This window comes from Corythoichthys intestinalis, chromosome 1 (assembly GCF_030265065.1).
Source record: "Corythoichthys intestinalis isolate RoL2023-P3 chromosome 1, ASM3026506v1, whole genome shotgun sequence".
Lineage (NCBI taxonomy): Eukaryota > Metazoa > Chordata > Actinopteri > Syngnathiformes > Syngnathidae > Corythoichthys > Corythoichthys intestinalis.
The window spans coordinates 63,281,131-63,295,131 of NC_080395.1; the positions used below are offsets into that span (position 1 = coordinate 63,281,131).

At 40.2% G+C, this 14,001-nt stretch overlaps 1 protein-coding gene across 12 annotated transcripts in view; it reads left to right on the plus strand.

The window, feature by feature from the left end:
- The first annotated feature begins 11,965 nt into the window (after positions 1 to 11,965).
- tjp1a (tight junction protein 1a) overlaps positions 11,966 to 14,001 on the plus strand; it is a 209,536-nt gene continuing 207,500 nt past the window's right edge. For 10 of the 12 annotated variants that reach the window (XM_057835175.1, XM_057835185.1, XM_057835193.1 and 7 more), the window contains exon 1: positions 11,967 to 12,460. In XM_057835175.1, the coding sequence (XP_057691158.1) occupies positions 12,369 to 12,460 (92 nt within the window). In that variant the 5' untranslated portion in view covers positions 11,967 to 12,368. Of the gene's footprint in view, positions 12,461 to 14,001 lie in introns of all 12 variants that reach the window. The other 2 variants (XM_057835140.1, XM_057835147.1) reach the window with 1 other exon arrangement.

Sequence of the window (14,001 nt, forward strand, 5' to 3'; positions counted from 1 at the left end):
AGCCAAGGTTTCGCCGCTCTCAAAAGTTTCACCGCACTCAAAAGCCCCACCGCACTCAAAACTTCGCCGCTCTCAAAGCTCCACCGCTCTCAAAACTTCGTCGCTCTCAAAGCTGCGGCGCACTCAATCCGGCTGTGCACACAACGGGTTGGGCAGGCCTCAAGCAGGCCTGGTATCGGTTTTTGGGGACGCTCCGGAGCGTGAGTACTCAAGACAGTGTATGTGTGTGTGTGTGTGATTGTGGGCCCACTTTGAAAAAAAAAAACAAACCAACAAAACAAACTTGTTGTTCCGGAACGTTTGTGGATTATTGACTGTGATTTTTGTGCTGTTAATTGTGTTTGTTGTTTAATTGAATTTTGGACATTTAAAAGACAATTTAACAAGCATATAATTTTGATGTGAACAGATTTAAGTTAATTTTTAGTTAATCCAATTATTCAGTTTGTACATATATTGTATATAGTTAATTAAAATAGTTCTATTTTCTTACCTTTTAACTACGTCTCTGGGTCCAATTTATTTAGCTTTTTCCTTTAATATAAACGAACCCAAGCACCCACCATTCTCTGGTTAGTTGCCAAATAGAAAGGTAGCACGGGTGCTACAATTAACACCAATCACAGTGTTCCTTCAGACAACTCCAATAGCAGGTTACTGTGCCGGAGCTCACCAGATTCACAGAGCAATCACGGCCGCTGAACGTCAGAGCGCCAGTTGCGGCAGGGATGATCAATCTTAGAGTCAAAATGATCGGCTACGCACTGTTTCGGGGAGAACTGTGGAGACCGGATGCGCTAAAAATCAGAAGTTTAACGGTCGATGTGTGATGTCACAGCAGCGCGCATCTTGAAGGCGGGCATCAGAGCTGCGACACTAAATGGGAGAACACGCAGGAGTCAGGACACAGCATCTTGGCGGATGGCAAATTTTTATGGTAAGTGCTTTCTTCAAGGCCATAACTGCGTTTTGAAGTCTTTACCTCACTGTCAAACAAGTTAATCAATCAAGCGTTAATGGTACCCAGATATCAAAATATTCCTGGAGAGGACATCGGCCAAATATACTGCAAATTTCGGCCTGATTTTGTAAAATTGACCCGTCCCAGTGTCTTTTTGAACAATGGGCCAAACTCGAACCAGTTCTGGTCCAAACTGTTTGCTGATCCAGCAAGTGAATGCATACTGAGTTTGGCCCAGAGTTAAAAAAGACACTTGGGCGGATCCGTTTTACGAAATTGGGCCGAAATTTGCAGTTCATACAGCCCACGTCTGCTCCAGTTATATTTTGCTATCTGGGAATCTGGACTACATCTGGTCCAGTGCTGGCCCAGACTGGGTAATGCGTGCCATATCTGGGCCATACGTTAATGTGGTTTTTGCTACTTTGGACCAGTTCTGGCACAAAAAATGAGTTAAATGAGTTATTCAATCGAGCATTAACGTTACCCAGATAGCAAAATATACCTGGAGAGGACATGGGCCTGATGTACTTCAAATTTCGGCCCAATTTTGTATAATTGACCCGCCCCAGTTTTTTTTTTTTTTTGGAACAATGGGCCAAACTCGAACCAATTCTGGTCAGAACTGTTTTCTGAACGGGCAAGTGAATCTATACTGAGTTTTGCCTATTGCTCAAAAAGACACAGGGGGAGACCCGTTTTATGAAATGGGCCCATTTCTGCTCCAGTTTTATTTTGCTATCTGTGAAGGTTGGTTGGCCAGCCTTCATTAAAGGAGGGAACAACACAGCATGGTGTTTCTGAATTTATTTTTGTATTACTTGATATTTTACCTGGTTATAGTTTCAATTAAATGTCATTTAGAATTTTTAACCTGCATACTTGTTCACAAGATGCGTTGGTTTTAAAAATTCCTAGCGTCCGGTAGGCCTGAACAATATTGGAAAAAACTGTTGCTGCGATTTTTTGGGGGTTTGCGATATATTGCGATATTATATTGCGATATTAAAAAAAATATATATTTTTTTTAAAAGACATTTTTACTAGATGACTTGAATAGCTCTTTGGAAAGACTTTGGATGACTCATCATGACCACAGTGTACAGTATTCCATCATTTTTCGCGGTTAATAGGGACCAGAACCCGCCGTGACAAGTGAAAAACCGCGAAGTAGCGCGTATTTAAAAAAAAATATATATGTATATATATATATATATATATATATACTTTTTAAATAAATGCTTTTTAAGCACTTTAAATGTAATAATTATGATCAGTTTTAAACATAACTGTCCCATTGAATCATTTTTAAACAAGAATAAAGTACTGTAGTAGAAAAATGCTTGGCTTTATTAAATGCTTTTGTTTACCTAACATGGCTGTGACTCTTGGAGTGACATGTAGAAATTACAAACTCCTCATAATCACTTCTGGCGTTTATTTTATATGTCTCGAACGTCTCCACATTCTCTCCCCACAGACACACACAATCATTCCAGCCCGCGCTCCTTTGCAGAAACTGTTTAACAAGTTAAACAGTTTGATTGACAGATTGCTGCCCGGCTTCTTTGACCAGATCAAAGCCATCGTTAACTTTAATAAGCAAGTGCCGCAGTGACTGAGAGCTGGGAAAGGGGGTGAGAGAGGCTGTGCGAGCGAATGAAGCAGATCAAGGGTTTGTGGATCAGAAAAAAAACCCCAAAAACTATCGCACGTCCTTGTGATGGGACTATCGCGCATGTGCACATCGCGATGGCGATGTTTAATGGATATATCGTTCAGGCTTAGCGTCCGGACAAAAGTAGGGAAAAGTGCCTTTTAATTGCCCTTATAAATTGATCAATCTACAGAATGGATCACCTAACTTCTTTAGATAATTTTAAAACATTAAACTTAGAAAGAAATGCATCAAATGGTAATACATTTCAAAGAAGAAAGACAAATCGGAATAAGTGTGCCCATGTATATTTTGCTCTGGGGATTTGCTGCAATTGACGGCAATATGGTAAATGGTAAATGGTGTTATACTTATATAGCGCTTTTCCACCTAGACGATTGCTTCCCGCCTCTTGTAGTCCCGCTCTTCCAGTTAAAATGGATTGAACGTCTATTGTCGTCAATGGGTCTTTTAAATATTAATTTGATTTCCCTCTTTTACTAGCTACCACAACACAGTGACACTGGCTAACAGTGAGTTAGTTAAGTTAATAATAACCTTTGCTGGTGTTTTGGGAATCATTGACGCAGCCCTGACTAGAGATGTGGATCGGACACCAATATGGGCAAAAAAATGCGCATCGGTATCGGATCGGCCAACACGGAAAAATTCCGATCCAGACTTCCGATCCAGTTTTTTGAAAGTCTGGTCCGGGTTTTCCAGTGCACCGATTTACATAATCCATTCCAGTTTTTGCTTCGGTTTCCCTAAAATCCTGTCCGCATATTACGGCACACCTTCAACACACTACATTTACATTACCGTCTCCCAATTTACCGAGAGACTTTATCGGTAAAAATGTCAGCTGTGTGGGATCATTTCACCTTAAAGGACGACAAAGACGAAGAGGCAGAGTGCAACATATGCCACAATAAAGTCAAGCGTGGTGGTAAAGCTGTAAGAAGTTTTAATACAACCAACCTAATCAAGCATTTAGCGAAATACCACCACAAACAATATAAGTAGTATATTAAAAAAAACGAAGACAAAAATGAAAGGTCCTACGCAACTAACACTGGCAGAAACTTTTGCTATGCGTGACAAACTGGCACTCGACAGTCCCAAAGCTCAGGGAATAACGAGAGTCATTGCCGAAGAATTCATTCTGGATGACGAGCCATTATCTCTTGTGAGTAAAGATGCACTATCCAACACTTAGAACCACAGTACAACATGCCCAGCCGTCATTACATCCTTTAGCGATTCGGCCGTGGAAGATTCGAGAACAATTCACAAACATCCAAATTCCGATCATTGAAATATGTCAAGTAAAGCGAAACTAATACACAGCTCGGTCTTCGGGACGCAATGAGAAACGGACCGCATTGCGTCCCGAGAGTAAACATGCTTGTCATAGACCCGGGTAATGCCAATGCTCAACTCACAGCTTTAGCTCAACTCATGCCGCTGGATAAAAAAAACACAAGAATACCTGACTGCTGCTGACAGCCGCTACAAACTACGTCAACATCGTTTTACTGTAGATAATAGATATCATATGTATATAGAACTAGATGGAAAATGACAGACTTGACGTCGTTAGCAACACTGAAGTATTGAAAACTATTTGCGTTAGTAAACAGCCGCCATCTTAAAGCAGGAGACTTCCCTAGTAGGCTGTTGTGAACTTTCCAAGCGAACCTAATTAACTTTTTATCTAAAATACTCCTATATCAGCAAAATCATGACTTGAATCTATCTTCAAAACAGTTTTAAAACTTTCACATGTCGAAAGTAGACAGAAGGGAAATTATGGCATAACGGGAGCAATTTTAACAACTTTAACAGTTGATTCGCAAAATGAAATGAATTGAATGTAGTTTAAAGCTGCTGATACAGAATGGGGACTTGAGTATTTTATTTACTGTTTTAAAATGTTAACTTGATACTGAAATAGTCGTTTATTTAAACCTTAGAGGCTTTTTATACAATTTTTGTAACTAATGCAGGAAACATTAAAAGCATCTAATAGCTTGGGGGATGTGTGGGATTTTCCACTGAGGTTGTTGGTGTGTTTTGCTTTTTTAAGACAGTTTACAATATTATTTGCACGTTTTACTGACTGACTATGGCATTTCTGTTTGTTATTGATAATGTTTTGTGTTTGTCACTGAATAAACAGGTCAGTTTCTTGTTACCAACCATTGTGTGTTATTCAAACTCACCTAATTAAGCTGGCTAGTTGTTATCAAGAGTACTAAAACCTAAAACCTAAAAATTGTTTTGTGCAAAACAATATTGGTATCGGATCGGCAGTGCAAAAACCTGGATCGGGACATTCCTAGTCCTGACTCTTATTTCCAGCAACCCTCACCCACACCACCACCAATAAATTGAGCTTTCAACCCCTGAAACAGGAAAAAGCAACTTTTTAAGTAACTGTCCACTGCAGTGACCACTGTCCCTGAAAGTGTTAACTGAGCGAGTGCTAATATAGCGACGGAGATTTGTCAATGTGAATGAAGAAGCTTTGTAATGCAGCACAGAAGTCCAGTCGGAAACTGGGATCACAGTGACAGATTATAAAATGAGGATTGTGTGACACAGTGACAAATTGTTTATAGTTTATTGCTGTTTTTCTATGTTTCCGCATGTGTACTATTGCTTCCTGTTTGTATGTATTCCACTTGACAGAGGAGGTTGAGGGAGAGTGAGACAGTGTAATGGTCCAAGGCTGCAGATTTAATCTGGCTGCTGTGGTCATGTGATTAATCGTGGCCAGGGACCAGGGGTGCTATAATTTATGGTGAGGGTGGTAGCAGGGGGATCAACACATTGGGATGGTTTCGACTCCAGGGGGAAATCTCACTCTCGAACCAATCCTGTCTTCTTCTCCAGATCTCCTTCCACCAACACATTATCACAGCTGGGCTTGGAGCAAGTAAGCCATTTGTTTCTTTGACAACGTAGGTGATGCAAAAAACTCCTTTGGCAGTTTTAATGAATGTGAGTTGACACATATATAGATGAAACCAACCAGACATACAAGACTACATTAAAAATGTCCGTCTAATAGAAGAAATACAGTAGAGAACTCGGACATGCACATTAGGTTTTTGGCCCTCAAATATAGCCTAATGCCTTCTTGCCATGGAAAAACTGTGACCCTTCAGCTCAGTGTCAACTTCCCATTACCCTTATCATGCTATAGAACTCAATGAATGGAGGTACACTTTCAAACCATTATACATTGTTTATCACGTCCCTGACTTTTGAATTGGTAAATGGTATGCATTTACTGTATACAGCAATTTTCAACCTGCTACCCCTGATCTAGGCTGCGTTCCAATAAAGGTTTGTGTTGCCCTCGCTCACTTGCCCTTAGCACTTGCTATGATGTCACACGGAGGCCACTTGGAGGGCGGAGGGAAAGTGGGCGGAGGGGGAGCGAAAGACGTAAATGGAACACACCTGCCCTCGTTCACTCACAGGCAAGAAAATCATGAAACAACCACAACGTTTTGGAGTAGCGCTTTACTGCCAATTCCAAATCAGTGGCGCCTCCAGAAATTCTTCATGGGGAGGCCAAATGGGGCCACTTAAAACCTTGAGGTGGCACACCAAAAAATAAAAGCCGTAATTTCAGGTGTTTACTGTGTTGTATTAATAAACAGGCCAGTGGAAAACTGTCAGATTGACTTAAGGACACACCTACTGATATACGTTTGTTGATTGTGTTATATTGTATTTTGTACACTATTATATTGTGTTAATGTGCATAGTCCATAATACTCCAGTCAATATTTTAAGTTCCGCAGCTACTACAATCTAACATTATACTGGTGCCTGGGGTGGCCAACAAATTCTTTTGGGGGAAGCCATGGCCAGGTCTGGCCACCCCGTGGTGGCACCATTATTCTACATCACAACAAAATGCATGGCGACTCATGTCAATAAGCCGGAGACGTATTCCGCGCTTGATGGCAATATGTCGGTACCTGGGAATTATCAGATTATTAGTTTTGTTTCAAATTTTTTTTGGGCAATTCTTTATTTATTTGTCGATACCTTATAATTTGTAGACAAATTTGTTGTGTAAATGCATTTAACCTATTTGAAGTTTAGTTTCAATCCCTCCCAATGCCATTTGATTGACAGACCATTCCTTTCATTAAAAGCAAAATAGAAAAGATAAGAGAAATAGCCGTGCTGGCAGCTTAATTCATTTTCTTCTTCTTTGGTGTTATATATACAGCAGCCAATGGTGTTTGAGTTTCATTATCACCACTGCATGGACATATTTTCCATGCACCATTGCAACGTATTGTGGGATACTGGGAGCTCCGGAGTGACCATCGTTTTTCACTCGATCACTGAGCCCTCTGAGGGTCCATTTCACCAAGTTCACTTCGCTGTTTTGGGAATGGGAATGGCCCTTAAGATGGCGGCGGGGATTCCCCCGGGCGGCGGTGGCAAGGGCAAGTGAGCGAAGGCTCATTTAAACCGCGATTGAAACGCAGCCCTAGTGTCATAATCACCTCTCCACTCTTTGTCTCCTTCAGACGTTTGAAGTGCATATTATGTGTGTTGCCACTGTCAAGAAGTGTAAATGTACACCAGGTCACTTTGAAAAAGGTGATTTGTGGTGTGTTTTTGGTGAACGTTGTGTTGCCAATATCAAGCAGTGCTTAGAACAGCACTTCTGACCTTCCCCACCAGCTGCTTACCCGCGTGTTCTATGCAAGTGTTGGATGCCTTTACTTGCTGAGTTTTTCCACTCAGCATTGCTTTGTTTTTCATTCCTGATTATCTACAATTACTTTTCGGGCACATGGGCAATCTCAACAGGCCTCTGGGTGTATACATTGCAGTTCATTCGACCTTCACACTGTTTATGGCTCTCAATAAATATTTAAATACACTGACAGAAGCCTGTCTTCTCACCTTACATTTGAAGTTCACAGCAAAAAAGCTGTACTGTGTGATTGTTTTTGTAAAAATTGCAACGTTTAAACAAGTAGAAAAGACATTTAATTCTAAACAACCATCTGTAAACAAGCATCCAGTCACCAAAACATGACTGTTATGTGCCAATGGACTCATACAAGATTCCCTTCACCCTTGACATCTCAATTGAAGCTCATGTTTACTTGGCAACTCAATTTGACACTGAATCAATTGTTGGATCGATTAGCATCTTCACAGAGACTGTGAGATGCTTAAGGACGAGTACACGAACCCAACGTCAGTATGCATTATAAGATGCATGGTAAGCAAGTTCAACATACAATCACATTGCCAATTAACCAATGCAAATAAAACAGGAACAGTCTTCATTCAGTTCTTTATTCCAATCAAAATTTTAGAGCTGTAAATAAATAATAAATTAATGAGCTTCTACCCACACAAACAGTAGATTGGTACAAGATCTTATTATATAGCGTATACTTGATGCTATGGAATTTAGAATACAGTATTTTACAAATATGGACATGCTAATTTTTTAATCAAGATTTTGTAGATGAAACCAATGAATGCATATTTAATACCTGGCGTGCAACAGATTCAGGGTGCACCCTGCCTACTGCCCACATTTAGCAGAGATTGGCTCCAGCAACACAGTGACCGTCATGAGAATAAGCGGCTTGGAAAATGAAAGAATGAAATATGATTATGCACAGTCTAATCAGCTCTCATGAATTTTTGCCTTCACAAAGTAAGTGTTAAAGTTTTAGTTACACTGTCAGATGATTTACACACATTTAACATTCACATTTAATTTCTTTCAGTAATAGGAGAGTTGTTTTCAGTGATGAACTGTATCAGTTGGGATGTTGACTGTTTACATGCCTCTTGTCACTTGAGGGACATGATGTGTCTATCTTAAACCCTACAAGGAGACTCATCTGCCTCTTGAACCTCATATGAACACTTCCATTACAGCAGTGCTTCTCAATTATTTTCTATTGCCCCCACTCCCTCGGGAAGAGGTAAGCATTTCGCGCCCCACCAACTCTAAGCTGTTATTGTAAATAGCATCAATTGTCTCTAAAATTATTACTATAAGTACACCTCTGCATAATATTGTGTCCTTTTTTATATTAAAGGAAAAAAAGTCATATACATCAACTTTTATTAACATTGTTTTGTTTTTAACAGAAAAGACTTAAAATTCATGAATTTGCCTGAATAAGAAAAATAATAAAAATACACTCAAGGTACATTTTTTGACCATTTAATAATGAAAAATGAAAATTAATAAAATAAATAAATAATAATTAATTCAAATTGATTATCAACATTAACTTACGAATTTGACAGAAAAAAGTAAAATAGAACAAAAACAACATTGTCAATGGACATGGGGACAGTTTTTATTTTTGCTGCAGGCAGTATTAGCTCCTATGCTATGATGTGGGTTTATTTTGTACCGAACATGCTAACAGTGCTACTGATGTAACACTGACGAAGAGGGCTGACTGTTGGCAATATTCAGCATGTTTTCGCTGAAAAACAATCCAGCAGCTTATCAATGTGATCGGGGCCTAATGTTTTTAAGTGACATTTTAATTGATTTGGCTTCCCGTTGTCCACTGCAAACATTTTCCCCCTGCATTAATATTAATTCATATCACTGGTATATAATAGATGCAGTGTATCACAAAAGAGAGAACACCCCTCACATTTCTGCAGATATTTAAGCATATCTTTTCATGGGACAACACTGACAAAATGACACTTTGACACAATGAAAAATAGTCTGTGTGCAGGTTATATAATAGAGTTAATTTATTTTCCCCTCAAAATAACTCAAAATATAGCCATTAATATCTAAACCCCTTGTAACAAAAGTGAGTACACCCCTTTGAAAAAACGTACATCCCTAAATGTCCAAATTGAGTACTGCTTGTCATTTTCCCTCCAAAATGTCATGTGACTCGTTACAGGAGTGCTGTCAGCATTGCTGCAGAGATGGAAGAGGTGGTGGTCAGCCTGTTAGTGCTCAGACCATACTACACACTCTACATCAAATTGGTGTGCATGGCTGTCACCCCAGGAGGAAGCCTCTTCTGAAGACGGTACACAAGAAACCCCGCCCGTTTCATCAGACCATAGGACATGGTTCCAATGACCCATGTGCTTTGTTGACATGTCTTCAGCTAACTGTACGCGGGCTTTCTTGAAAATTGGTAAATCTTCTTGAAAAACCTTGGAAATGAGGGGTGTACTCATTTTTGTGATACACTGTATATGCAATTACAAATACTTTGGTAGTAATATCTTCATTTATTTTGCTTTGCTTGCAATGAAAAAACACAAAAGAGAATGAAAAAATAAATTTAATCATTATCAAACTCCAAAAATGGTCCTGACAAAAGTATTGGCGCCCTCACCCTAATATTTGGTACCGCAACCTTTAAACAAAATAACTGCGAACAACCGCTTTCGGTATCCATCCATTAGTTTCTTACTATGCTCTGCTAGAATTTTAGACCATTCTTCTTTGACCAACAGCTCCAGGTCTCTGAGATTTGAAGGGTGCCTTCTCCAAACTGCCATTTTCAGATCTCTCCATAGGTGTTCTATGGGATTCAGGTCTGGACTTGCTGGCCACTTTAGAAGCCTCCAGTGCTTTCTCTCAAACCATTTTGTAGTGCTTTTTGAAGTGTATTTTGGGTCATTGTCCTGTTGGAAGAACCATGACCTCTGAGGGAGACCCAGCTTTCTCACACTGGGTCCTACATTATGCTGCAAAATTTGTTGGTAGTCTTCAGACTTCATAATGCCATGCACATGGTCAAGCTGTCCAGTGCCAGAGGTAGCAAAGCAACCCCAACATCAGGGAACCTCCGCCATATTTGACTGCAGGGACCGTGTTCTTTTCTTTGAAGGCCTCGTTTTTTCCCTATGTCTCTAAGTTGATGCATTTTCCCCCAAAATGCTCTACTTTTGTGAGAACATTTTTCCAAAACGTTTTTGGCTTTCTCAGGTATGTTTTGGCAAATTCCAGCCTGGCTTTTTTATGTCTCTCGGTCAGAAGTGGGGTCTTCCTGGGTATCCTACCATAGAGTCTCTTTTCATTCAGAAGCTGGCGGATAGTCCGGGTTGACACTATTGTACCCTCGGACTCCAGGACAGATTGAACTTGTTTTGATGTTAGTTGAGGTTCTTTATACACCACCTGCACAATCTTTATATGAAATGTCTCGTCAATTTTTCTTTTCCGTCCACATCTAGGGAGGTTAGCACAGTGCGTTGGGCTTTACACTTATTGATGACACTGCGCACTGTAGACACAGAAACATTCAGGTCCTTGGAGATGGACTTGTAGTCTTGAGATTGCCCATGCTTCCTCGGAATTTTGCTTCTCAAATCCTCAGAAAGTTTTTTGCTCTTCTTTCTTTTCTCCATGGTCAATGTGGTACACACAAGGACACAGGACATCGGTTGAGTCAACTTTAATGCATTTTAACTGGCTGCAAGTGTGATTTAGTTATTGCCAAAACCTGTTATTCGCCACAGATAAGTAACAGGTGCTGTTAATTACACAAATTAGAGAAGCATCACACAATTTTTCAAAGGGTGCCAATACTTTTGTCCGCCCCATTTTTGGAGTTTTGTGTAAAATGATCATGATTTTTTTTTCATTCTCTTTTGTGTTTTTTTTTTTTGTTTTTTTTTTTTTCATTGCAAGCGCAATAAATGAAGACATTACCACCAAAGCATTTGTAATTGCAATTATTTTCTGGGAGAAATTGAGCATTATCTGTATTTACATATATGTATACTGTATATATGAATGCAAGACAGCAGTGGGGATAGGGCATCTTCTTGGTTAATGCCACATTTGATGGATATGTGCGCAATTGGGAGATGAAGCATTTAGTGAAAGTCTTAGGCACTGGAGACTGGAAATGGAGGAACCCTCATGGGAGGATGGGATGGGATGTACCACCAACAGATAACTGTAACTGAAGTGGCAGATCTGAACAAGTCGTACCAATGTATGCTTGTGTATGTATTGCAGTGTATGCTCCATTTTTCTCTAGATTTTTTTAAAATGCCAATCAAAACATCTTGACAACAAGAAAACCTTTTTTGTTGCCCCTACTTCCATGTTGAGTGCACGTGTTTTTCTACTCCATCTTTTCCCACTTTCTCTCTCTGCTGACCGTGTTTCTTTAAACACAATACCGGCGCCCGTCGTTGTTGAGATTTTTTCTCAGTGATCGTAGGTTATAACCCTCTCTAAAACCATTTCATCCCCCCTCTCCCCTCCTCCGTCTCCTCCTCTTCCTCTCTGAGCGCACTCCTCTTCCTACCTCACAGACTCATGGATGCTGCCACCGCCGCCGCCGCATCCCACCCGTCTCTCCTCTTCTCACTGTTTTTGAAGGGATCAAACTAAACAAAATAGAGGGTGGACAAAGAGAAACAAGTGGTCGCTCCCGGGCGAGCCACAACAATGAGCCCGTCCTGCCTAAAATTGAATGGATTAGCCAATCTATTCTGAGCTCTAATGAGATTAGAGGGGCGGCGCGCAGACATGCAGGGTGGCGGCGGCGTGGTACCTTTCCTTCGGCTCCCCGGGGACTGCTCCCCCTGGAAATGGCGCTGTTGACGCCGCTGGACGCGCGGCGGATGTCGGGGGACCTTTGGAGAATTTTGAACGCACGCTCACCTGCGCCGCTCGTGCGGGGCTCGGATTCCTCGAAGTAGCGCTCCAAAGTGGAGAGAAGGAGCTCCAAGATGAAGTACCAGAAATACATCACGGTGATGCAGATGGCCATGGGAGTGACAGCCTCCAACAAAGACTGCCTCCCTACCAAGAGACAGCTATGGTGAGTTGCGGGCGTCGGAGGTTGATGGCCACACGAGCGTGTGCGTGGAAGCGTGTGTCGAGAAAAATAGCTTTCATTTGAGCCTCTTAAAGTGTTGTGGTCACGGAAGGCGTGAAAGTTGCAGCTGAAGCACGGGCAGCTGTTGACGGAAGTGTCCTTTGCTGTAGCCACGCTTTCATCTTTTCTTTACCGTCAACAACATCTACGCCGGTGAGACACTTTTGTAGTCCCTGTGCTTGGCTCGCTTTGCATTTTTGGTATCATCGTGCGTGAGTTTTCCTCACGCACAAGCGCACAACACCGGAAAGGTGCCATAACAATCACGCTGTTCTACTCATTGAACGGCCACCTCCTGTTTAACCTCTAAAACCATTTCATCAATGCTTTTCCTATGACTTATTTTACTGAAAAAATAAAATAAAATAAGAGCACCCCACTTTCTTAACAACGACAGACTATTCAGAGCCAAAGAAAGACAGACAAAAAGGATTCGAAAACAAATTCATAATATTACGAGTAAAGGTCGAAATATTACGTGGAAAAGTCGGTCGTTGGAATACTACGAGAAAAAAAAGTTGCAATATTACGAGGAAAAGGTCATAATATTACAAGAATAAAGTCAGTAATTGTAATACTATGAGAGAATAGTTGCAATATTACGAAAAAAAAATGATATTACGAGATTAAAGTTGAAATATTACAAGAATAAAGTCAGTAATTGCAATACTACGAGAAAATAGTCGCAATATTAAAAGAAAAAAGTAACATGAGAATAAAATGATGCAATGTAATATTACAAGTTGAAATATTACGAGAAAAAGTCATAATTCAAAATGACACCCCCCCCCCCCCCCCAAAAAAAAACAAAAAAAAAAACCCTGGAACTTTTTAACATCCAATGAAACAGTTAATTAAAACCGTAAATGTGCTATTTAAGAAACAATAATTGAATTTTCATTTTAAAATGGCGTCCTCCTGCATGAATGCATTAATGAAATCTGCTGTTGACCACTGTTTAAAAAAGGGCATTTTTGCGTATTGGCATACATGAGCAAGTGGCAGCACTGCGAGACAATGACCTTGAACAAGTAAACGATGTGCCATTTTAATAACCATGGTGAATTCAGGATGGAATTCACAGTATCCCAGCTCAGATGAGGACTCAATGAGTAATGTCAACAGCAGATTTCAAGAATGCATCCGTACAGGAGGACGGCATTTGAAGAACGTCATTTAAAAAAAAAAAAAAAAAAAAAATCCACCACTGTTTCTTAGATGGCATGTTTAAAGTGTTCCATCATGATGAACATATATTTTTTTCTTCCATCACTCATAGTCAGATTGGATTGTTGGGGGGGTCACCCTGTTTTACAGCATTAAAGTCTTTATATTACATATCTTTACGTTATGTAATATGGATGTATGCAGTACTGCTAATTTAACTAAATTAGTTGCGACGTACTGAACCGCCTCTGTTAAAATGAACAAACAAACAGTTAATGAAGACAAAGTATTAGAATAAATCTTTATTTCTATTTATA